Raw genomic sequence first — 27,673 nt, 5'->3', positions numbered from 1 at the left:
CACCAATCTTTTTTTTTTAAGAATTAATTGAAATCTAAAAACCAATCTAACATGCACAGGGGCAAACCTTTAATTAAATATTTGATTTTTCAAAAAGTCTTAGAACTTCCTTTTCTGCAACAGATGTAGGTTTATCAGTGCTATTTACTAGCTGGCTAACAATCTTTGCTACTCTTTCTTATTCCCAGTGTTTCTTATACATCTTTATCTCACGATTCCCAAATAAGAAATGTATCTACCTACCGTTACTTGAAAAAGAACAAGGACCATTCCATTCTGAGGATTGTGTCCTTCTTTACAGTTTTAAAATTATTCATTTCCTGCTGTCTCTCTGAATTCCACAATATTTTGTGTATCAGCAGCCTAACTTCATCAGGATGGGTGAAAACCACATTCTCCCAACACTTTATGGACATAATTAAAGGCAGTTTTGTGGGAAGAAGAGCTGTGGGTTTAGACCTTCTCCAGGCATCTCCAACCATCCCCTATATTCGGGGACACAGTTCTAAACACTCAGTTGTATGGCCAGAAACATAATACTATCACAACTGCCTGGACTGCAATGCAGTATGATTCAGGCATTCTTAGAGGGACACCTAACCTACTGAGGTTCCCCCAGGACTTGGGAAGGGTTTGGGCATGTCTCTGCCTAGGTACTATCTCTTACTTTGCTGCCCAGCTAGGATGCTACAGCTTATGCACCCAGGGAACTTTGTGCTCACAAGGGTTAGCTCGTTGAACTGCATTCTGAACCAGAGTTAGCATCCACCCATTTTAGGTGGAAGCAGGTAGACTCCAGAAAGTCTGAGTATGATCCGAGTATGACACAGAAATTCAAGCTTGAAGTCCTGTATTCTGTTGCATGCATTAAATTATTCTTTCAACCTTCCATGCAAGTTATTTAAATATGTGAAATAACTAAGTAATTTAGCTTTATTTGTATATTAGAAAGCCCCACGAATGTTATAAAATATTTTTCAGTACAAAAATCATGACCCAGCCACTGCCTCTTTTACCTAGGATTACCACCATTGGCTTCATAAGGCTTTATGAAGGCAATCAGAAATAAAATATAACCTGAGGAATATGTGTGAATTATTAACAAAAAAAAAAAAAAAAAAGAGGAGGCAGAAACAACAGTCTTGTTAATATACCTGTTGCTATGCAAAAAAAACCCCAAAAACTTCTCCTAGTAACAGGCTTCTGCACAGTTGTTACTACGCTTCAAGTGCTCCACAGTATGCTAGCCATGTGGAATTTGTGCAGTCACCTGTCAACCTCCCCCCAAACCCTGACTTTTTGCTATCTATTTATATTCTTTATTTATATTAGTAATCCATTTTTTTTCCATTCCACATACTCCATATATATTTAAAAGTATACATTTATATGTGTGTAAATGTACCAAAAAATACATAGTATTTCTCTCTTCTATGTTAACCACTGTTTCCAAAAGGGAAAGGCTAGCATTTTTTCAGTGACAGCTTGGACTATTCACTTTATATTTTTTTTAAGTATAACCACAAGATTTACAGACTATTCCTTTTTATAACATGACGTTAACCACACAAGTAGACCAAGACTAAATGTTGTTCTTCACAAAACATTTATGGCATTTCACTTCCTGTAACATGAGTAGTTAAGTTTTCCCCCCTTTACTGACCTTCTTCACACTAATTCCATTAAAAGGTTTTGCTCATTGAAGGATGTTCAAGGTTTACATGCACACATATACGTGTTGTCACACATACTATGGTTATGGTGCAAATGGTACATCCTTCCAAAAGCCCTTAGTATATTACCAGTTAAAAAGAAAGCAACAGCAATCAGGATATAATGCTCTATCTGTCTGCACACAAGAAAACACACAGTAAATCACACATGCTCGTGGGCTCCATGGTGCCATATGATCTTGCTCTCTGACCTCAAAGGTTTGCATAAATTTTCATTTAAGATACCAAATCTCAGAAATCTAGCTGGCTCCTCTTTTTGTGGCTCCTATTGGACTTGTTTGACTCTCATTCATTAACAAAGCGAAAGGGATAAGGTTGCTCTACACAGTACTGTGTTTTAGGTCATCTCACTTTTCACAAATTCACGATGCTAAGCAGAACAGGAACAGTTCTCAAGGCAGGACTCAAAAAAAGTCAGACTTCCCTACATTAGCAAACCACAGACAATGAAATAAAAGATTTAATGAGATTGAGCAGCTGCTCTCAGTTCAAAAGCATGTTTTCCTTCCAACTCATTTCAAGAACAGATTTTCTGTGGGCAGGAAATTATTTCACAGAAATAACAATTTAGTTACTAGCAGAGCTGGAAAAAAACAAATGAGGTTTTAGTGATTACAATTATAGATCCTCCATTGACAGTTCCCCTACCTGTTCCTATCTTAATCCAGGTTTACTTGCTTACTAAGAAGCAAACTGACACACACAAGCTGGGTTACCTCTTTTGTTTTCCCTTTTTGGGTATAAAACAATCTAGAAACTATTTTACTAAATCTAGATATTGTCTCTCAGAATGCTGATTGCAGTCTAAATACTTTCATTTTAACTTTTTCCACATAAATCTTTAAGGAAGCCCCTTCCCCATGACACCGCAGATTCTTAAGATATTTGGGATATAGTTAATCAATTTCTATCAATTCCAGAGTAAAGCAGGGATTCCTGTTCCAGAACAAAATGTCAAAAGAAGCCCATGAAAAAGCCAGCTATCCCCTGAGCAGATTCAAGACTAGGAGTCCACCATGCAGCTTACCTATTTCTAAGTTTTTACTTTTATTCCTTCGCTCCCAGGCTTGACAGAGAATGGAAGAGGGATCACAAATGTTTATAAGCCATCTATAAAGATATGTAAGTTCCAGTATAGTGCACGGCAAACAGTACAATCACCTCAAAGCTGCTCTAGCTTCTGTTTGGGCTTTAATGACCCTTCATGTACCCTGCCAAAAGAGAAGGAAAAAAAGACAAGATACTCCCTTTACAGAAGACAGGAGTGGGACTGATAGAAAACCATTCCCCAAATATGGATATCTGCTGTACAGCTAATCCTAGTAGCCTCTTTTCTTTTATGTATCTCAAAGGAAAACAAATAAATTAAAATTTCAGCTGTACAAAAACAACTTTCCACAAGCCCGTTCTTCATGCTTTTTAGGGCAGTTTCCATCACTGCAGCCTGAGGGGACACACCTGATCTTTGATTAAATGGAAATTTCAGTAAGTTAGGACTGATGACATGAGCTTCAAGGTACTGTGTTTCACAAATAATAAACTGTAACTTCTCTCAGGCAGTTAAGTTACTTGCAGGTAGTTAAATTCCACATCCAAACACCACCACCCTCCAAACATAATGGATACCAAACCTAGACATAACTTTTCCAAAATGATAGGTTTTCCTCAGTGAATTATTATTTATTGAAACCTGAACTTTTAAAAGTATTGAAGAAATGCAAACAAAAGTCTCATCATGTAGGAGTTTCCAAATTGAAAATATTTTCTTCCTTTCTTTCCAGAGTGCCTCTTAGCAAAATAATCTGAACAAGAACCCAAACTAGCAATTTGGAGCAAAATCTGTGGATCACAAATGAAAATAACAACTGAAAAGATCTAACTGCATCTATCATACCTGCTATTTGATACATTAATAAATGTTCCATGCATGCTTTACATGGGCTTTTGTAGCTACAAAGAAGATGCAGGGAACAAATCCTCCTGCTCAGCTACTTCCTCCATAGCGGGGCATCATGTTGAGGCATATTCATGAAAACAAATTCTCTCTTAATACAAAAGGAAAAACCTCTCACTTCCTTTTAAATGGACCTGCAAAGAGCACAGCTCTGTAAACTGGGCTGGCCCAGTGCACAAGGTGCAGGACTTCTTCCATAACCTTGAGTCAATGGTTACCTGCCGCTCATCTGAAGCAGGAGTTCCTGCCTCTCACAGAGGAAAGATACTGATCATCAGCTGTCTGCAATCTTTGTTCTACTTCAGGGCTTTAAACTCTGTAGGAGTTGCTACTGCCTACAAACCCATGCCTGTCACATTACCAAAATTATTCTTTCACAAGAAGCAGGAGCTGTCTGCCATCCGGATGAGCTTAACTTGTGATGTAAGTCAAGGTTTTAATTCATCTTCAGCATGCCTGATCTCACATCATAAAAACACAAATACAAAGCTCAATCCCTTACATCTGTGACAACACAGCCTACAGAACCAAAGCTGAATGCAGTGTGCCCAGAGGGCACATAAAATAAACTGGAGAGATTTCCGATCTCCAAAAAGACACTTTAAAGGAAATTAGGAGATAACCCAGTGCCAAAAATTTTATGCCAATACCCTTATATAATTCCTAAGAATATATGCATTTGTATTAATGTAAATTTATGCTATGCCATTACTACTTACTTTTTTCCCCTCATAGCTACATGCTATACCTGTCAAGGAACTTTCATACAAATGCAGTTGGAAATTCACTCATCCTTGTGTACGTAAAGTATTTCAGCTGCCATGTAGATACAAGTTCTTTAATTCATGGCACTTCTGGGTTCCACATTGCAGAAACAGGCACCAAAATCTGAATACGCAATATAACTCCTGGTCAAAACAGACTTTTTTGTTATAATCTAGAAATCAGGATCTATGGATGCATGCCACAGTGTGTAAAGAACATTAGTGTTCCAAAAATCTGAGGCATCTTAACCTCTGTGACACATTAGTTAAGAAAGGATGAAGAAATATGCCAATACAGTAGCTGCTTATAAAAAGCATCATATAGATATATACATATAAGATCCCCAATGCCTACAGAAATACCCAATTGTATTTGAAAAAATACTTCTTGGTTGTTGAATTACTTCACACAAATGATAAAAACAGTACTTTAAAATCATCAACACTCCACAACCATTTTGACAATCATTTAATTGATGAGTAAGGCATTTTCTTCCTTAAACTAACAGAAAGTAGGCAATGTCAGTTCACAGAAAAGATTTTCAGAAGAATTAAAAAAAAAAAAAAAAAGGCTGTCATGGCACGTATTACAGATTGCTTGACAGGCGTAGTCTGTTTGACTAATGCATTCAGAAGATAAAAGAATTAGCACTGATGACTGAAAACTAAAGACCAACATTTTCCCATCTGTTTGTGCACCATGGGGACTTAAATTCCACCCATCAGCTGGAAGGCATGTAAAAGGCAAACAAAATCCCACTTGGTTCCAGTACTGAACACTTCTGATAACGCTGCACAAGTATACTATGTTTTCAGTAACATCGTTCAAAGTAAAATACAAATAAGCATACAGATAGGATATGAAAAGTTAAAATCTACTAACCCAGAAGCTATCAAACAAAAAATAACATACATTTCTCAGGTTACCACTATTTCCATGCCCTAGCACTACAACATTCATGAGAATTTGGGAGCATTCTATTAATTCTAAATGTGTACAGATATTTACTTGGATCTTAATTAGTTGGCAAATCAGCTTTCATAGTGGTTCTTCATATTTTGACTCCTAGCATACATCACCAAGGTTTCCTGGAATTTAAGGTCTTAATTTCTATGCTAAATAAAGTCTGGTTTCCTTGACTTAGCTTTACCTCAAGGGAAGATTTTTATTTGCTCTCTTCTCCCATCTAAATACCTGAAAATATGCAGAATCGCCCAGCTAGTCTGATTAGAAATTGGAAGGACAGAATTATTTTCGTTATATCCATTTCTGTTTCTTTACTTCCATACTTCATTCTGTATTCTTCCAACAATTTTCAACTAATTATTCTTAACATAATCAAAATCTGTAGCTTGAATGTGTGACTGGATTTTGCGATAAAATTTGAACACTAATTGTATCAGCCGTGGTATGACTTCTTCATATGTAATCACTACTGTTTTTAAATCTATGAGGAAAAAGGCCATAAGAATATCTTCTGCTCTTGTTAGCTAGACGTGAGGTCAGGGATGGGACACTTTAGCTTAGCCCCAGTGCAGGGTAAATAAAGCTATAGGGCTTTTGGTGGGACACTGATTTCCATCAACAAGATTGGACCATGGGCAGAACATGTTCAAGTCCAGTACTAGGGCTCCCACATAGCCATGAGTTTAAGCATCCAATTCTGCTCTCTCTGCACATAAGCTTTACTCAAACAGAAATTACAGGAACCAATCTTGCTCTCAAGATACGCAGTTGTCTTAATGTAAATCAATACTTCAATATTCTATCTGCCAAAAAATTGCCCAGCATTAAAAAAATATGATATTAATGAGCAGTTAATGAAGAATTATGTATCTATGATTCTGTCCTGGTTTCAGCTGGGATAGAGTTAATTGTCTTCCTAGTAGCTGGTACAGTGCTGTTTTGAGTTCAGTATGAGAAGAATGTTGATAACACTGATGTTTTCAGCTGTTGCTAAGTAGTGTTCAGTCTAAACTCAAGGATTTTTTCAGCTTCTCAAGCCCAGCCAGCGAGAAAGCTGGAAGGGCACAAGAAGTTGGGACAGGACACAGCCAGGGCAGCTGACCCAAACTGGCCAACAGGGTATTCCATACCATGTGACATCGCATCTAGTATATAAACTGAGGGGAGCGGGGATGGGGGGATCACCACTTAGGGACTAACTGGGTGTCTATCGGTGGGTGGTGCGCAATTGCACTGTGCATCATTTGTACATTCCAATCCTTTTATTATTGCTGTTGTCACTTTATTAGTATTATCATTATTAGTTTATTCTTTTCTGTTCTGTTAAACCGTTCTTATCTCAACCCATGAGTTTTACTTCTTTTCCCGATTTTCTCCCCCATCGCACTGGGGGGGGGGGGGGCGGGGACCAAGTGGCTGTGTGGGGCTTAGTTGCTGGCTGGGGTTTAAACCACGACAGATTCTTATCTCCAAAGCCAAGCACGACGAAATACCTGTTTGCACAGTTTTAGTGAGGGCTTCTCAGAAAACAGACAAAAAGATGAGGCATTAGGGTATCAGGAGGGTGCTAAAAGCATGAAGAAGCTCTTTTTTGCTTAGTATGCAAAAAAAAAGTTTAATTGGAATAATTTTATGAATTGGATGCACCAGTTTGAATGTCACAAAGATAAGGTAAGACATACTTTTAACTCTTTTAATCAAACTATTTTCTTTGAAAGCAAGAAAAAACTGAGAAGAAATCTCAGGATGTATTTTCTCACTGTAATTTAGTATTTATACTAGAAGCTGAGGTAGACTAAAGAAGTGACAATAAAGAAATTATAGCAAAACCTATTTGTGTGATACTACATCACAAAGAAAAGTTCTCTTTGCCTAGAACAGAATTCAGTTCTATCTTTAAGACACTGCAGCAAAAATGCAAAAGATCAGAATGAGGTCAACAAAAAGCATGGTGAAAGTACAGAAAGATGGGTATTTGACTTGGTATTGCCAGCTCTCACATTATTTGGCAAGAAAAGGGAATTAGAAGGGGACCTTCAAAGAGCATTGATGACTAAAGACTAAAATTTCCCCATCTGCTTGTGCACATGGGACTTGCACACCCCCCATCAGTAGCAGAGCTTACGGAAAAAAATGAAATTATTCAAGCACTGAATGCCTCTGATAACAGTACAGGAGCACACTTTCTTTTCATTTTAATTATAATCATTAAAAATTAAGACAGGCACACAGAAAAATGATCAGTCCCTGTCTCATAATACTGCAACAAAAGGTCACTTCATGAAATTATTGCCTTTTATTTTTAGAACAAATAGAAGGAAATTCTCCTTCACACAGCAAGGAGTGAGCCTTTGGATTTCCCTATCAAAAAGGCTTTAAATCTGACACTACAGTTAGAGTTAAAAGTTACTTTATAACCATTAATAAAGCTTGTAATTACATAAGGTCAACCCAATCTCATATTTTAGGAAATAAAAAGATCATTCCCTGGTATTAGTAAGAACTGTCATTTGTGTACAACACTGGACAATTAGTAAGACACAGTTTTCTTGTAGGCAAAAGGGGGATAGGAAGCATCCTCTGACTATCAACTATAGAACTGCTAAGTAAAGGACAGAAATAGGAAAATAGGACAGTAAGTATTACCTTTTACTAATATGTTTCCTGCCAAGTTGCATGTGTGTGTGTGTATATATATCTGCATGAACATATATGGGGAAGTAGTCATACATACACATACACACACTCCAAGCAAAACAGCTGGGCAAAGTTCTGCTGAGTAGCTTCACTCAAAGGGTTTCTGACCCTGACCCACTACTGCTGAAGGCAGAACAAACAAAACAACCACGTGGAGCAGCAAAGAAAGGAAGCTGATTTTGAGGAGCTGGTAGCTTCCAGGCTCAATGTAAATAACATAAATGGGGGAAAATCTAACTAGGGGCAAAACTGAAGACCTGTTAAACATGATGGTCTTCTCCTTCCTCCCTAAGTATGGGAAGCTAGTCCTCTCCTCCCATGTATGCACACCGTCATATCCGTGACTGCATTTATGCAACTTGGAAAAAACAGATGCTGAATGTTCTGATTTTTCATTCGCCAGTCCATCTTGAGATTACATCACACACAGGAACATATATATATATGTAAATTAAATATGCTTCAAATGGCACATGGAAATAAATAGCACTACTTCAGGCATGACACTAGATGTTACCATTTTACTAACGCAGAGAAAAAGTAAAAGTCTACATTAATGTATAGTAAAAATAAAGAAAAATCTGTACTACACGTCTGGTATAAAAAGCAAGACATTAAACAGTACATACTAAATAATAGCTGTGTACAGTGTATAGTGTCTGCAAAGATAAATGCATTCATTTCATGCAAGAAACTAAGAGTGCAAAACTGCTGATTTAACTCAATTTGCATTTTTGTTATGAGACAGATTCATTGTGTTGCTTGATAACATCAATATATTCCCAGTGTACAGGGAAGGGACAATATAGCAGCTTAATCTGCACTCAGGGTGACACTGTCCTGCTGGTTAGTAATTAAATCTATATACTCTACAAACAAGTCATCATGTGAAATACCAAATGTATTTAGGAAGTTTAGTATGCCAGTCATCCTAATACAGAACTGGCTTTTCAGAACACCAGCGTGTAATTAGAGAACTCGCAGGACGAGCAGATTATCCTACTATTTTCCTGTGCTTGGGTAATGGAAGAAGTGCAGCAGGTATCAGAAACTTCCAGCCATAAAAAGTAGTAACTTGCTGTGGGGGTCTGCAGCAAGCTACTCCCTAAAACAACTATGAGGGAAATAGACAACCCATGCCAAATTTTCTCATCCATTATATAAAAACATACACTTATAAATCCTAGCAATACAAGCATAACCACAGTCAACATTTATACATTAATCAAATGTAAGATTCCAGATTTATTTAAATAAAATGTTCTCAATCAATTAATGCACGTATTGGAAAAGGGTCATAATTTTACACAAAATTCAGACAAATACTTTAAAGACATAATGCCATATAGCCAATCAAGGTTTTATCAAGCAGAAATTTTTACTCATGTTCCTATAGCGTAACCTGAGCAGTAAATGATGAGGTAATAAGCACCTATCATCTTCCTATCATCTTGCCCAGCAACATTTGTCCATAATCATTCCCTTATTCTCCTGTCTTCATCCCTCAAAATAAATTTTCGCAACTTCCAATACTCTCATAATTTTAATGAACATCCTCCCTCCCAAGAAATGCAGTATCAGTAATCTTGCAGTATTTATTTTAATTCAACAAATACTTCCTATCTTTTAACATGTTTGGAAAAATGTTGTTTACTGTTTTAAATGTTTGCAATATATTATAGTTTCTAATGAGAGTCATTTGAAATGAAGGCAAGTCTGATTTGACAGATTTTGATTTTTACATAGCTGAAAATGCAGCTGTTATTCAGAAATCATATAAAAAATGACTTTTTTCCTGTGCTTTCATATTCCAGCTTTTATACACATTTTCCAACATCCTTTTAGCCTTTCATCCTTGCAGACAGCAACCACATCTTGCTCAAGCTCATTATCAAAAACAAAAAACCCCTACATCCAACTTTCCACTATTTTTCAGCTCACATCTCTAACTCCTATACTTCATTATGCATCCCAGTCTCATTATCTTACATTGTTCTGCACTGAACTGAATTACCTACTTTTTTGCACATAGTCTACACCAAGTATTCTAGATTTGGGAAGTAATTTCTCCACTTTTCCTATTCTAATTGAAAAGTCTTCAAAAACATGTGCAAACATGAACTTTTCACTGACCCTCGTATCACCTCATTTATTACCTCAACTAACCTTGCACTGTTATAGTTTACCTGAACCATCTGCTTTCAATATGTAAGCCAGTTTTTCCTGCAGCAGTTCTCTTCTCAATGACTTTATGCATCAATCTTTATGGTGGCATATCAAGATAAGTTGCCCTTGAATTTTTGATAAATAGTATCAGTGCTGCATTTTCCCCTACCAGCTCACTCAGAAACTCAAGAATTCATGAAGATTCATTTGAGGGTTCTTTTTTCATAGGTTCATGCTCCCAAGCCATTCTAAATTATGCATTACAAACTATGCCCTAGTGATACTTCATTCCAGTGTTTCCCAAATGAAAACACACAAAAAGCCATGTAAGATTGAAGGGGGAGAGTGTTGGTTCAGGAGGGGATTTTGCGCATTGCAGGACAGCTCTATGCAAATAAATAACATGGTATCAACTTACCTGAAAGAATATCCCTCTCTCCTCTTTTGACAGCAGCTGACAAGATTCCTCTAAAGTCTGGGAATCACATCTACCATCCTTGTCATAGGTCTGTTTTACTAGAAATCTGGAGATGCTGCAAGGTTCAGTCATTTTCTGCAAGACACTAATTTTTCTTAGCCTCAAGAAAAGGGTGATGCCAAGAGATCTTAAAAGACAAGATGTATGTTTCTGACTTATTGTGGTTGTTGTGAATAACATGATTAATTACAGAAAGAAGGTAGGAGAAAGAAGCAACTGAAGGAGTCTCATCTGTATTGAGCATTTCATAGTTGTCAGGAGCGCCTAAATAGAAGGGCAAATGCAACCTTTCCTTACTACTGGGGGTGGGGTGGGTGGGGTGGTGACATAGATCTGGGTAGGTAGCTGCCCCCATAAGAGGAAATACTGAATACATAGATCTCATGGAGCAGGACATACAACACCAATGGCACACTGAAAATCATTGCAAACAAGCTGTTCAACCCACTAAGCTGCCAAAACCCATCTCTTTCCTTGTAGATTTCTCTTCACTAGACTTCAAGAGATACAGCAATATACATTTTCTAGTAGATTTACAGCTGGCTGACCTTTATGCTAGGTTGATAGTAGTGCCCCAGTTAGTAGAGACATGTTACACAAGACTAATTACATCTTTCATATCCCAGGCTACTGTTCTAATCCCTAGACCAGTGATCTCCAAACCGTTCTTATCATGCACCCCATCAGTAAAAAATTGTTTGAGCATGCACCCCCAATATATGTATTTTTGTTTATAAATTATATACACATACCACTGTACAAATATTATGTACATTATAAAACATACACAAAAATAGAAATCAATAAAGAATGAGATAAAGATGAAATAGAATATTTTTAAACAGTTTTATTTATTAACAGTACAAAAACCTTTTTGATCCATTATTATTAATACTAATATTTTTAATGAGAAAATGTGATTGAATATGCTTTATTATTTTTTAAATTTTTGGTTTAACACTTCATGATACAGTGATTCAAAGTCTGGTTCTAAGTTCAGTTTACTTCAATACTTGGTTTTAACATCTGTCATAGCTGGAAAACATAGCTCACAAAGATATATAGATCCTAATGGAAGAAGGGCATCGTTGGTGGTGCTTACTTTATCACAATACTAACTTTTCAACACCACCTACCAATTAAACAAAGCTTTATATTGAAATTTGGCTAGGAAATTTCCATCTTCCCCAATGTCAATCACTTGCTCTTGCAAACTAATGAAAAGGCGTTGCATGTTTATTTTTAACAAATGGGTTCAAAACCCACTGAAACTCCTTGTTTGGAACATTTTTAAACAGGTTAGGAAATTCTGTTTCCAAGTTTTTTCAGTGTCACTCCTCATCTCATTACAAAGTATTGTAAAGATTCTATTACTTAAAGGTCTTGTTTTTATAAAATTAACCAAACTGATGGTTAACACATTACTGTGCCCAACTTCTTGGCTGCAATCTCTTGCTTACACATGATGCGGTGAGTGAATTTCAGGTGTGGTGCCAGCTCTGTAACCTTACCCCAGAACCCTTTCTTACTGCAGTCAAAGCAGCTGCTGCATCAACAGTTACACTTGCATTGTTTTTCCATAAAACATTGTTGTTATTAGTCATTTACTGTTGAGATTGCATCTCCTTTGGCAGGTGCATCTTTCTTTTAGTGCCTCACAAGAAAGTAGTTCTTCATGTATTTCATTATTGAAACAGAATCTAGCAAATACCATAAGCTGAGACACGGACATATTAGAAACACCTGTACTTTCAGCCAGCTGCATAGCAGACCTCCAACATTGTGTCATTTGTTCCAATAACTGTTTCTTCAAATCTTCAGTGATGTTTTCTACACATCTTCCAACTGTATTTGCTGACAAAGGAGTGCATTTAAGACTTTGTCACTATCGTTTTCCATGTATTATTTCAGCCATTTTTACTGCAGCAGGAAGAACAAGTGTGTCCCCAACAGTATGTGGCTTTTTGTCTTTCACTATTAAGAAGTCTCAAAAGAGGCCTCTGAAGATTTATCATTAAGTTTAGTAAAATTTCATAAAATACTGTATTAAGTATTGCATTACTTTAAAAATCACAGATTGGATCCAATTAGATCAGCAGCGGTTTTACCTTGTAATGATGAAGAGCTCATCCTGGGACTAGGAGAAGTGTTTGCTCTGCCATTTTCCTGTTCATTTGTGCTGTCATTATTAGCCTTATTATCTTCAATCTGTGGTTTCTTTTCAGCAATCTTTTTAAGCCACTTGTCCATTTTGTGAAGGTTAGTTTAGTTAAAACTAGGTAATATAATCCGTAAATCTATGTAACCAGGCATACACAAACTGCAATACATCACAATACACTGTAAGCAGATGAGCAAGTAAGAGCACCACTGCCAACACCTCTACACTGTGGAGCACCCACTCTTCCCCCAGTACACCTTGCCTACCATTCGTAACACTGGACCCTCTGACCTATGGATGGATTGAGGATGCCATTGTCAATATGTCTATTATACGTTAGTAAAGCTTTATTTCTTTCTTATTTTTTAGATAAAAAAATAAATAAAAATAGAAGTTCTAATACCCACAATGAATCATCTTGTGCACCTCCTAGGGCGTGCATCCACTTTGAAGACTATTGCACTAGACCTCAAATTTTCTCATTTCCAAATATTTCTTATATTTGTTTAGCTCCTGGCAAAACCTGAAAGCCAGTAAGAATGAGGAACTCAACAGGAACTGTTAGATAATTTCAAGCAGATGTCACCAAAAGATTGTCTTATAGCACTTTTATTTGCTTTTTGTAATTCTTTTAATTATTTCCCTGATTAATCAAGCTCTTCCACTGGCATATTTCTCATGTGTTGTCCTTTTCATACCCCTATTGAGATAATTTTCAGGTTTATGAACCAGTCTACAGTTTCCTTTACAAATACTGCTGAGGCACACAATTAATTACAGACCTAAATACCATTCTCAACTTACTACCAGTGACTATACATCTGATCTTTTGTGGCCTTGGGGTTTCTTTCTTGAGAAAAAAAAGCCCTTTAATTTTTTCCCTTGATTTCATACTACTTGCCTGTTATGCATATTTTTTCCAAGTATCTGAAAACAGTATATTAAAAAACCAAGATTATTTCAAATACTTGAAAAACACTAATGTTTTCCTGGCACTTAATGTCTAACTTCTCCTTCTGAATTACCTTCTTCCATAAACTTTTCTCCTGCCTGTTTTCGGGCCACAGAAATTTAGCCATAATCTGACAGGCACAAATATCCACATTTAACTAATTCTAGTACTGGCATCAAATTTGGCTCATTGAATACACTCATTTTTTATCCTGTCAGCCAAAATGTGGCAATGCTGGTGGAAGACTTTTAAATAAGTGTTTCTAAAAGACCCATACAAAAATAGAATCCTATCAGGCTCCACAAGCTGATCAGTGTCAGGGCAGTTCATGGCATTTAGACAGATGACATTCAAGCATACGCAGAAAAAATATCCGAGGATGATGTCCTACCATCACCAATAGACCAGCAGTACACTTAAGGTGCTGGGCTTTTGGATGAGAGCTCTGAAATGCTACATAGCACGCACTTTACTCTGTTTTGTAAAAAAGTGGAATTGTTCAGATGGCCAAGTCTGAACTTGCATAATCATATTCTGTTTAATGGCATATTCTCTGCAGTTTCTTCTGTATTCTTTCCTTCATGCAACATGTAATGACCTTTTTCTAGAATCATTAAGTTTCAATACAGAGAAAGCTAAATTTCTATAATAGCTTAATTCTACTGATTGCTTGATTTGCACTGAAAATCCAAATAGCTCTTCAGTACTCTGGAGAAAAGATTCAGAAATAAAATCAACAATTTCCAAATTTGAATTATTTCTTATTACACTAAGATGAGGTCAAATACAGGCAAGTACAGAGAATCTCTGCCCTTCCAAGACAACCTCATATACATTTGGAATCTGTATATGATTCCATCATAAGAATACAGACACAGCTGTACTGCTCCCACATAAACCAGATTTTTGCTTAGTACTCAGTCTGTAGCATGATAAAAACTGCTTCCATCCACATGTCTAATATACAACTTCACCAGATTCTCCAACACACGGCCTGTAAGGCGTGGGGTACCTCAAGCACAAGCTGAGGAAGCAGAAATCACTATCTACCCTCGCAGGGCCTTAAATACTATATTGGCTCCTTGTCATGAGATGGGAGACTGTGAAATCCACCTTTTATCCCACCTCTTCCCTAGTAAGTTCCACACTCCACATACTCTGTTACTTGTTTTTGTTGTGGTGGCCTACAACACCCAGCACTTCCTGGGAACACCATATTTGCACCAAAATCCTTCTCAGTATCTCTGGCAACAATTTGAGAGCCCAAGAAAACAAGGACAAAGGAAGATGGAAGTTTCTAGATAACACAGACATCCTAACGATCACAAGAACTTGAAGGAGCATGTCACAGACCTACACTTTGAGCAACAGGCCAGGCTACAAAAAGACAGAGCAGGAACAGACACAGTTGATAAGAGAAAGCTATGTGGCTTATAAGAAAAAAAGAAAATTCAAGTCCCAAGCTGGAACGCCAGCACAGGGCTTGATTACACTTTTCACATTTTACCAGCACGAACATTTTGGCCAAAATGTTTATGCAGTATTTCTTGATACTTTTTCACTGTCTTCTACCAAAAATTCTTGTAAGTGTAGTCTAGTTCCCAGTGAGAAGTTGACCCTGAAGTTACTTGATAGGCTCTAAAATGACATCCAGTCAACCTAGCTTAAAAAATACAGCATGAAAAAAATACTGCTTTCAATTTCAGTCCAATAAAGTTGACACTCATGAATTCAAGTAAATTAATTGGGTCTAACACTTTTAAAACTAACTCAAAAATCACAGAAACATTTAGAGATGGCCTTTTAATGTTACGCAAAAACAAACCCTATATTAAACTTTTTTTTTTCCCAAATCTCTCTATATGAAATAGTGAGAGGTCTATACTGTGATGCTATCATTTCTGTAAAAATTATCCCCCAAACTGGGGAAATATTAAGTAATAATATATTAAGGTCTTTGAAGGACAAACCACATTTCAGTCTTACTGAAAGTATCTGGTACTCTCTATATTCCTCCTATTTGATTTTTAATGTTCCTTTACTGTCATATCATACAGTTTATTCTCATGGCATAAAGAATTTTGCAGAGGCGGATCAGCAAGTTTGGATTACACATACAGTGGATAGCACTATATTGTTAAAATACTCTAACACCATTCATCTACTGTTGGTGACTATAAGTCTAATGAATGATTCGAGTGTAACTCCCTTTTGCACACTGCTGAGCACAGGTTTTCCTAAGTTCTTAGAAAGAGGAGAGAGGAAAAAAAACCACTTACCCTCAACTTTTTTTGAACAATTGTACTTTTAGCCCTCTATGCCAGCATTGTATTTTGTGCTTCAATTCTAGGTTGCAAAAAGCAAATGATGAAACACATTTAAATGGTTGGCAGACAGTAGTTACATTTGCTTTTCCTAGTAAGGTCAGTAAAAAGAATATATTAAGAATGTCTTTCTACTCCCAAACTTTATCTACAAGTAAAAATTCCTGAGGATGCAGTACTGCTCTCAGTCATTCTAGTTAATTAACTGCCACATTTATTATAGTAATGCCTTCAGGACTATAAAAGAATAAATCTCCACTGTGCAAAGTGCTGTAAAAACACTAGAATACTGTCTCCGCCTTCCTAGTTTCATTTGACAAGTTCTGCATTACAGATGGTGAAAACATTATGTTCATGTTGCCCACTAAAAGGTGTCTCCTGATGATGGTAAAATAAAGTGAATTACACTATAAAAATGCATTCTCACCTTTCTTTTTCTCTGCTGCTCTAAACCTTAGCTCAGTCAACATCAGAAGATTCCATGACTATTTGGGAGTGGGGAGAAGGGAAAAGAACCACCCCCAAAACCAAAACCAAAGATACATTAAAAAAGAAAACTCATGACTAGCAACAAGTTATGTGTGAGCCCAACAGTACAGATCAATGATGAACTACCTGTGACATGCTCTGAAATTAAAGTGTAACAGCAAGTCATAAAGAAACCTGTAGTTCATACCACAATGATAGTTATCTTGAGAAAAGGAACTAAACATAGGAGCTCAATATGATTGTGAGCCTTTTAATAAGTACCTAAACACCATGTTTCGAAAATAGACAGACAACAGTAGGTCAATTAAATATATCATGGAATTGCAGAAACACAAATCAGAATTTGACCAGTTATATTTTTTCCATTATCAAATACTTTGTGGTGGAAGAGCAGGGGGAGGAGGTGGAACAGCTGAACAGCTTGACCTCCTTTGCCTTTTTTATGAGCCAGTGCTGATTCTTAGAACAGAGAATTCATTACAATAAATAATGCTGTTAGACTGAAGAAAAATGAAGAAAAAAAGAAAAAAGTAAGGTTCTACACAGTGTTATTTTTACCTATCTACTCAGGCAGTAGAGTATCTGAGGTTAATTTACTGAACTGCAACAGTATGAATGTTACTATATCAGATGGTAGTATGAATAGTACAGAAGTGAACTGAAGGTTGACCAGTCTTAGGTATCAATTAAAAGTATTTGAAGCTAGAAAGCGTATATTGTGGAGCAACAATTAGACTGCAAGCAATGGGTACCAGTGAAAAGCTACACCCATCTAACCTGACACAGAGCTGACTAAACGCTGTCCTCCACCTAACGAAGCACTGGCAGTGTCCAAGTACCGGTGCCTGGACATTCTGTAACTGGGGTAGCACTTTCAACAGGAGAAAGCACTTTGGATATGAAGTTACAAATCTTAGCTAGTGTTTCAATTCAATATAAAACAAGTACAGGAAATTAATTCAAAACACAATGTTGCAACATGTCCAGAGATGACGGAAAAGGCCCACTCCCCAACAGGATAGAACTGCTGTCAGGCTGTCCTGTGCCTTCAAAAGACAGTGAGGAAAGACGGAGCAGGTGCTTCTCATGAATCTGGCTGCTTTTCATACTCTTGGAGTTTTCATGTGGGCACAAACGTATACAAGCCTATGCATCTTTGTTCTTAAATAAAAGGCACTTTTCAGCACTCTCCTCAACCTGCTACAGGAGCCTCCTTCATACAACATCCACCGAAACTGTCCCATACCCCAAGAGGAAAACGCCCAACACTGATGCAGTCAGGCAACAATTGATGAATCTGACCTTTACCACCTCATTTGCATGTATAGCAACCAGACCTCTACAGATTACCTTTGATCTCTACATTTCCTCATGTGCTAGCAGCTGCCTTGGGGGCAAGTTCTTCATTGGCTGACTCTTCAGCAGACATGGGATATTTTTCCCAGCTGTACTGTCCAATGCCTGCCCCGCCCCCACCCCATCCCCTCAGCTGACAGCTACAAAATGGAGAAGACAAGTATGTCCCTGGAAAGCTATACCACCTTGAGTAAAATACTGGGATGGAGAGAAATACCTTCATGCATTTCATTCTGCCTTTATTCCAAAAACGGTGCCTACAATTCAACAGTCTTCCAACAGGATATGATAGCAGATTATCACATTACGAACAGCTACAGCCCCTCCTAGCTCTCATTTCAGCTAACAAGCTTTACTTTCATCTTTGCTATGTACCAGAGGACAGAAATAGTGAGCTACCACAGCTAAGCTGATGAATAACAAGTCACTATCCTGTCTCAGCCAAAGAAACATGAAGACCACTAGAAGTGCGATACAGATTTTTAAATTATACAAATAGATTAAAAAAAATCGTGTCAGATGAAAGCAGTAGTGCAGCAACTGTTCACAAGAGCAGTACAAAATTAACTGGGATAAAGAGCTGCATTAACAACCTGGTGTAAAACTAAAGGCTGTGATTCTAGGAATGGAAGCACAACATGAACAAAGCTGCTCTCTACAATGGGTGAATGCCACATCTATCACTATGTTGGGTAAACTCTGCTTCAAAAAGTTGTTTAGACAAATATTAAATTAGCTTCATTTTGACCATGTCCACAAACACTTCTTTTTGAATACTGACCATAGTTGAGTAAATACTTGTTTTTAAGAAGGAGTTTTTGATAAGATTGTCTGTGAACTCAACCCTTAACAGAAAGTAACAAGGAGAAATGAATTATCCGAATATCCCATTTGGGACTGAGTGCTTATCAGAGATATATGCTCCTGACCACAGGGAAGAGATAGGAGAGACTTGACATTGATGTTTATACTGTATTCTTGTTGAAGGCCTAAAAATGCTTCACTATATGCCTTCTAAAAATCCTGAGCACCAGAACAATGTGAAGAAACAAACACACACAATATATGCTTTCACTGATATGATTAGTAGTAATATATTGCATTCATACAGCAGCTTCAGACCTTGTGGTGTTACATTCTGTTTCCTTTTCAAGCACACAAAGCACTGGATTGCTTTACTTACCAGCAGCAGTAGCAAGACAATATCAGGATTATCACATGCACAGGCTACATGCATTGATGTCCAGAAGTCCTCATCTTGATGATTTACATTTATTCCTCTGTCAATTAAAATTTCTGCAGCAAACGCATTATCATAGCGGGCACACTAGTAGAAAGAAGAGCAGATTAGGGATGGCGTTTTACTCAGCGTACAAATGAATTTATTACATACAATTTTTGCTTCATTTGACATTTAAATTGAGCAGATGATGCACTGTAGTTAAACTGCTGTGATTGTAGGGGACAACAGCTGATGAATCTACAGAAATAGTTTTGGGGAGACTACAAGTTCCATGTGCATCATTCACAGAATCCCTTATTGCCTGTGAAAAACCACTATATGAAATCTGCTGAAATCTACGGTAAGGATGAGGCCTTCCTTCAGTTCAATATCATCATTCCAAATCAGTGCACAGGCATCAGTGCATGATGATCTCATCATGAGCAGTAGCATCTAAGTATATGTACACCCACACATACGTATGTCCACATGTACATGAACTTCTGCCTTTTGTGCAGTTCATAGCAATAACACACACCTCTCCACACCCACTCCTATTTCCAATCCACAAACTATACTGATTCCTATTCAAGTCTCTCTGACAGAAAAATAGTCTGCACACTAAGGGTATGTTGGAGGTGGGGAGGTCTGCACACGTGTATTTGCATACTTTGTTTTGTTTTGATGAGAGTCACTAATTTTGGCAGAGAAGAAACTGGCTTAGCCATTGTTTTGAGCTTACTCCTCTGTCACATCTGTGACTTTTTATGGATGTGCTTACAGATAATACTTTAAAAGACAATCAGAGCATCCAAGTTAAGATCCTAACTCTGGCCTGACATACATGCTCAGTTAACTCTTTAGAGAAGGATTCTCTCTCTTTCTCCACTGGAGAGAGGCTACAGGGAGACTAATTTTCTGTATTAGATACTTAGATGCTTTGAATATTATCTTTACTATATCTATGTCTCTTCCAATATTTAAAGCTGTGGAATATTTCCCTGCCCCCAAGAGTACACATATACACTGAGAGTACAAATACAGTGAAATCTGTAGATAATTTGCAAGTGAGGGTTAAATAATTATGCTGTTATGTCTGCATCACATGTGGAACCACACCATGGCATCCGGTTTGCTGATCTGTATTAATCTGGCATGGAAGCCAGGACGCTGGAGGAAAAGGGGAAGAAGGAAAAATGCTTAACTGGATTCCACTGTGAAGTCAAGACATAACTGAGATACTCAACTAAATGTAGGAGCTGCATGTACTACTGTGATCATAAATATATATAACTGAGAAGATGAAAATTGAACTCTGAGGCCAAAAAGCAGCCCTGTTTTAAATGATTTCCAAACACAACATACTGGCCATTACATTATAGAACAGAAATTTAGTTCTGATATATATCTGACAGCTGTAGAAACAGTTTTGTTGCATCAGTATCATTCACTGTTATCTGTACTATAACTTACATTGAGCTGTTCATGTTCAAATTTTAACAAATCAGAGATATGACATTTTATAATACAGATCATTTAATCTCATACCAATCACATTTTCAAGGCATTGTTAAGCAAAAAATTTCTAGAAAGCTTCCATACAAAAGAAATTACAGATGTCACTGAGCCATTTTGTGTATTAATAATAGATACATAGCCTTTTGTGATTAGTTACCAGTTTGAAAACAGCCTAGATTTGTAGCAGCAATTTAACTGCTGCTGCTCATTGATGCTTGTTTAATGGATTTTTGTGAAGCAATTGGGCAATCTCAGTCCAAGTTTCAGGAGAAAATTGGCAGTCATATACTCTGTTACTAGGGTGGGTTGGGTGATTGTCTACATGAATTGATATGACACTACCTGCTTCCCACTGAATGAGGAACCCAGGCAAGTACTCTCTTTTTGGTACTTCTCCTCTCATGGAGTCCAATGGCTTCCCTGAGATTCAAGAGTATTGGGATACTGTCTACAGAGATAGCAACAGAATCTTTATGAAGTGTCACATTTGATTTTTTTTTTTAGAAATACATCACATTGGGTTAAGTTAACAGAAATGGAAAAAGAAAAAGGAATTGCATCATGAATCAGATTTTAAGTAAGATGTGAAGATAAATGTATTTTCCATTCATTCTGGAATAAAAACATTTACTCCACAACTAGAAAGAATGAACACTGATCGGGCTTCCCTTTGAAGAAAGCAGCTTACATAAAATTATAGTAGTAAAAGTAGCACTTAGAATGGATCTGAGTGCGCTTTAAAAATATGAAAAAGATGTATGGTAAATTACTATCATGAGTTCTTGTAGAAAAATAAACATGGTTTATCTGTTTCCCTGTATCATGACTCTCCTATCTGTACTGCTCCCAAACCAGGGTCAAATCCAAGTTTCATTGAAATCAGGTTTACCCCTATCTCCAATAGGACCAGCATTTTCCTGTAGATGAATTGTGAGTACTTACAAGTACTTACAGTACCAAACTGAGGCAGTAGGTTACACACAGTTCTCTATTGCAAATTTCTACCTGCAGAATTTTTCCCTCCTTTTAAAGCGTAAGTGTACCTGTGAAGCAGCAGGCACCAATGGAGATACTGAATGTGACAGTGAATTGGGGCATAATGCAGAAGATCAAGAAACGTAAAAAGACACATTTCAACTGCAGTTAAGAAGTATGCATCTGCTGAACTAGATAGACAAAGCAACCTAAAATCCCTGAAGATGGATCGATCTTTCTTCTATTTTAAAATGCCAGTGAGACATATGTCACATCAGCCACACTGATTGTCTCCTAGGGCTTTCAGCACAGGATAAGATTTGGGATGCCTCTGCTTTGGGCATCACAAAGATTAACAACTCGTATGGGCTGCATTTTTAGAGAGTGATTGAGCACCTTTGTAGCAGGCAAATAGTTGGAGGAGAGAAAAGAGAACTTAAATTTTCTCTGTTCCAACTCATTACTGCACCCTCCACTTACCCAGGACTCTATTTCCAAAGTCCTTGATAAGCAGCATGGCCAGGGAGATGGAAAACAGATTAATTACACAAGGGAAACACTACATCTTGCAAGAGCATCATTGCAGGTGTGCCGGAGTCCAGTAATATTATAGGATCCTTTTTTTCATCAAGAAATCACTCTATTTTGTGTACATACTGGGAGAAACTTAATCCAACTGCTCTAAAATGAAAAACTCCTCCAGACTTTTCACTGTGTCTGTTATGCCCTTGTATTTGTGAAGTCACATTCATTTTAGCAGCATTATGCAACAAAGTTGGATCCAAGTATCTTAAAATAGTTTCACATTGAATAGAAAGCATGTCTGCAATTGAAGCATCACAGACCAAATTAAAGGATCATTGGGAATGATAAATAAATTCCCATAAATTGGGAATTTATGATGAGTTTTGCCATTGGCTTCAGCAAAGCCCAAATTTTACCTCTGCAGTATTTCATTTCTGTTTGCCTGTCAGTCTTTCCTCCACATGCCCTAACACCTTGCTTCTCTTTTCATCATTGTATACAAACTGTTTTCCTTTTACCTTCCAACTACTTAATCTAAATTACTATGCAAATAATAATAAACTAAATGCAGATAACTTGTTAAATATCAACATACAGAAAATTGGTGCAAGAAATTATGCACAAAACCAAAAGAAACATTACATCATGGTGGTTTTCATATAGGATCTGTGAATCTCTGAACCACAGAATTCTATCTTCAGAATCAAGCAATACTTCCTTCGTTCTTTCTTACTGCACAGATAATTTATAAATAAAACCTTTAATTCTACTTTATTAGTTACCATTCCTAAGACAAGATTCACCCTTTCGTAAGCAATTTGAAAATGACCATTTATTTCACATGCATAGCTGGATGCAATCATCATCACCACAGAGGGCAGCGTAGATAAAAAATTATTGCTAAGCCTTTCTTTTTGTTAATATACCCAATCTGATACTCAGTATCCCACCATATTTATACATAGTCACTAACACTAATCTTCAATCACTCTTACCAGATGGAGCAAAGAGCCTCCTGAGGAAACAAGTGTATGAGGGTCAGCACCATCCTTCAGTAGCCGCAGCACTGAAATACCAAGCAAAAGAGGAACAAGAATTAAGGAGCAATATACCTAATTCTGAGCTGTTAATAGGCTGATTCTTCATCATCTTCATTAAGAGATCTAATAATACATACAAACCTCTCATGTCAGCATTTCCCATCTCATCTATTTTAATGGCTAAGCCCAAAAGCAAAGGACCTTTAATAATGATGTTAAATATGAACAGTATCAAGGACTTCTCAAACAGACAGATGAGCACATCAGTTCTGTACGTAGGAGAGGGGAGAGCTGGAGGAGAGACCCTGTCTCAAGGTCACAATCACCTGATTAGTTTATTTGGGAGCAAAATAATAGTCAACTGGTTTTATTTTACTTTGTAGAATTCCCATGAGATTTGTTGGCTTTTTCTGTAAATAATTGAAACTAGCATTCATAACTTATATCACTTGAAATTAATCATCATACCAAAGCTAAACAATCTGCACTCAACTTTTCCAGTGCATTGTCAGATCGCTGATGCAGCATAATTCTTAAAATGATATTTGGAGTCAAACTCCACTCGCAGGTACATGTATCAAAACCCTCTGATATGAAAACAAGCTTACAAACACAAGCAAAACCACAACCCTTCATATTGGTGCTCACTCAAGTGTGAAAATTCAGCACTTTTTCCCCCATGGTCTTTATTGCCTTTATAACCTTTTCACTCAGAATCAAAGCATTGACTAACTCATGCTACCAGCATTCATTCCTGGAGCAGAATTGCACAGAAACAATGCCAGACATTATCAGGGGAATCCACACTGGCACTGCAACCCTGTCTTCACTAAACTGATATGAAGAACCCTTTTAAAAGGCCTCCCTCCAGGAGAATAACTGTCAATGTTTCCTGTGTAAGAACATAGCTGGTTCTGCCTCTGTCATCTGCAAATCCTGGTTTTAATTCCTAGTTAAGATTCCTGGACAGAGTTGTGCAAAGGTCTGCAAACAAATTTTAGATTTTGAGTACCCCAGAAATCTGCTCCACTGCAACATCTGTCCTACAGGAGGGCCATAAATTTGTCTCAAGGCTCTTCCAACTTATGTGAATCTGTCAAGAGACTCATGTAACACCATCTCCTCCATGCCCATGCGTATTTTGTATGGGAATAGAATATCTTGCAAATCCCATCTTCACTGTACATTTAAACTTCTTACAGCATTCAAACATTCAGTTGACCTATTTGAAAGGGGTCAATTTTGTTTTCAAATATTGTCAATTTACACAAGCCATGTTTTCTGAAAGTGTTGAATGATTTTTGACCAGGTGCCTTAGAAAAATTCAGTCTAAGAAAGAAAATTTGGCTAAATGTTGTCAAGTATGTAAAATTAAAGACTTAGCATCATTCTTACTAAATAGTTCACACACAGTAAACACTGGTATATTGGACAAATATTTGTAACAGTTATACAAATCCATTTAATGTTTTGTTCTTTTTTAAACTTTGAAAATCAAACATCAATCCAAACCATTGTATAAATTCATAATTTGTTAATAATCATACTTTATTTAATAGTTCCACAGTACGTATCTCTCCTCACCAAAGGCTTTGCTTCATTTAATTTACGTAACTGTAAAAGACTTCTTCATTCTGGCAAATGCCGCTTTGAAAGTTAACTACTATTAGAAGTCACTGTTGTCCCCAGAACATCTGCCAAAAGTAGAAGTGAAACATTTAGTAAGACGGAATAAATGAACTGTACAACAACTGCCAAGCAAGACGAAAAGCACTGAAGCAGAGTGGGAGGATGGAGAAATATTTAAAAATTTTCATGATCTTGGGAAAAATAGATGACGACAAAAAGCACAGTATTTCTTTCTGCCCTCCGATCCATAAATCCAATACTAAAGTACACAGTGGTCCACATCCAGACAGAGACCATTAAAAATAAAGGTGCAGAACTAAGTTCCTTCCTTCTTTTAGTACCTAAATTGCTGACCACATGTGAAGATGCTTCCTCTACATCAGGTTTTAGTGAGTAAAGACCTTACTGTAAATCCTCCCTCCTTAAATAGGTGTGCAGCTACATCCTCCTCAAGAGTTAGTATTTTCAACGTTGCTATGTTATGCTATTTCTTTAGCAAGCCAGAAAATACAAATTCCATATAACAGAAGATTTCTTAAGGCTCCGAAAATAATTTCATTCTGCCAATCCCATCAGGATTTCACCTCAACAAACTCACACTCCAAGTTGCTCCCCTTCCTCCATCCCTACTTTTCAGGGAAAAAGAATAAAATTACACCCATTTCGGTCTCTCAGCCAATTAATACAGTGTTTTTACATATCATTCTTTCTTACGGACTCTGTGTGTAGGTTAAAAACGTGAACTATGGCTTGGTTCCACCTGCAATGATAGTCTTATTTGCAAATACAGGAATTAAGGCAGATAGTCCTTAAAAGCATGATTTGCAGGAATTACAAAACTGCCATAATTCTGTGCTCAAGAAGGCTTTAACGGATGACAGTGGTGAGAGTACCTAACTCTGAAAATGCCATCTCTATGGTGTATTCTCACGCACTGCACTGCTGTCAGAAGGGGGAAGGCATGTTACCCACTACAAGGCCCACTCTTCCCTCCTGCCAGCTCTCCTCACCTATGCAGCTGCACATTCAACTGGACCACTAAGTCCAGTAAGCCTTCCCTGCCCACCCCCCCTTTCCTGGCAGGGTTAGTTTTTGGCCCCATCAATGTGACTGACTGCATAGTACAGCACAGAGGATACAAATGCACACATGACACGGGGGCAGAGAAAGCACACTGCATTTTGGTGGCAGAAGTCTTATGTTGACTAAGGCTGATAATTAAATAACATCCTTAGTCTGTGTTTGTACAAGATGGGATAAGCAGATTAAGGAGCCAACCACAAAGCTCTGCTCCCTTCCCCCATTTGCAAAAGGATTTGCACATCATTTACCTCTGGCTACTTCTGCATCCGGGAACTGACTGTAATAGCACAAAATAACCCCAGCAAAAATAAAATGCAGTTTCTTCTTGGGTCATTGAGATGAACTCAATCATTAAGAGTCTTGGGATCACCAAAACTGGCTTTTGGGTAGGTCCTTGTAAGCAAAGACAGAGGATGAACATTCCTCTCTTTTGGCAGAAGCAGGACACACAGGAAGGTCAGAGGGTTGGGAAACTGCATTTCTGAAAGTATTCCACAAGAATTTCATCTGGAGCCTAAAATAGTAACCAAGTGACAGAAAGAGCCTGTGACTGCTTGGATGTAGAAAATATGGACAATTTGTTGAGCCTCTTTGTTCCATCAAAGCCCCAAAGACTTGGTTCTTATAGAGAAGCTATGTAAAATTAAGTAATGCCTTTCCAGATCCATTTAGCAACACCTTGCTGTTGAAACAAAAAAAAAAAAAATAAAAAAAAAATCACAGACCATTTTTAGAGGTGAGAATGAAATTCATAAGAATGAATGTTTTTGCCTTGCTCCCCTCCCCCCCCCCGAAATGCAGACCAAGATTACAGCATAAAGAATTAATAGATAAACTCTGATCTTGAAGTAGAATATTAAATAACTATGACCATAAACAAATTATCAAGTCACATACAAAGAAATAGGGTAAGTGGATAAAAGCTCAGTAGTTCTTTTCTTTGTCTGGTTTATTTTTCCTCGTTACTGCATGTAGCTTGATCAGTGCTTTTGGAAATTTACATCACAAAGACTACCAGGGCAAGATACATAAACTCTCCTGTCATCTGGGCAGGAGTCTTTGTTCTGAATCAGGATTATGTGCTATGTTCATCTGCATATAAAGGCAAGTAAAAAACATTTCTCTTTCCTTGAATTCATCCGCCCTGCAAAACACACACACACACAAAAAAGAAAATAAAGAAGATCATAGAAGCAAAATCCCCCTTCCTACCGTTGCAACTCGCTTAGGTCATTCACTTAAGACTTTACTAGTCAGTAGGAAAATCTTCACCTATGTTCATTTTTTCCTGTTGACAGAACTACTCTAGTTACTGCTAGTAATTTGGGATGAATTGCCCTAATGAGGACAGAAAGTCATAGATAACTATATTGCAGAAGTGCTATCTCTTAATTCACGTAATTTTTAACAAAGTCTTCACAATACTTTCTTTTAAAACTTGTTTTATTTGTAATCTTTCACGGAAGAGAAGTCTCCAGAAAAGGAGACTGAAAACAGGCTTTAAGGCAGGAAGCTGACATCTACTTAAATAAAACCAAGAGTAGAATTTTCAGTAAACTTTCAAGCCCTTCTTTCCTGTGTGTGAACAGGATGTCTTTTAGATTTGACATGCAAAATCATCAACTACGAGTAGAATTTCA

General features: G+C 37.3%; 1 protein-coding gene across 1 annotated transcript in view; it reads right to left on the bottom strand.

Annotated features, from left to right (window-relative positions):
• Positions 1-27,673, bottom strand: part of MYO16 (myosin XVI) — a 384,622-nt gene that overhangs the window by 234,587 nt on the left and 122,362 nt on the right. The window contains exons 3-4 of the mRNA XM_075057405.1: positions 23,277-23,347; positions 19,225-19,368 (exon numbers count right to left, since the gene is read on the bottom strand). Of these exons, the coding sequence (XP_074913506.1) occupies positions 19,225-19,368; positions 23,277-23,347 (215 nt within the window). The remainder of the gene's footprint in view (positions 1-19,224; positions 19,369-23,276; positions 23,348-27,673) is intronic.

The sequence above is a fragment of the Buteo buteo genome, chromosome 25, assembly GCF_964188355.1.
Source record: "Buteo buteo chromosome 25, bButBut1.hap1.1, whole genome shotgun sequence".
Taxonomy (NCBI): domain Eukaryota; kingdom Metazoa; phylum Chordata; class Aves; order Accipitriformes; family Accipitridae; genus Buteo; species Buteo buteo.
Note: the sequence above shows the minus strand (reverse complement) of the source record. Positions and strands in the feature narration are given on the sequence as shown.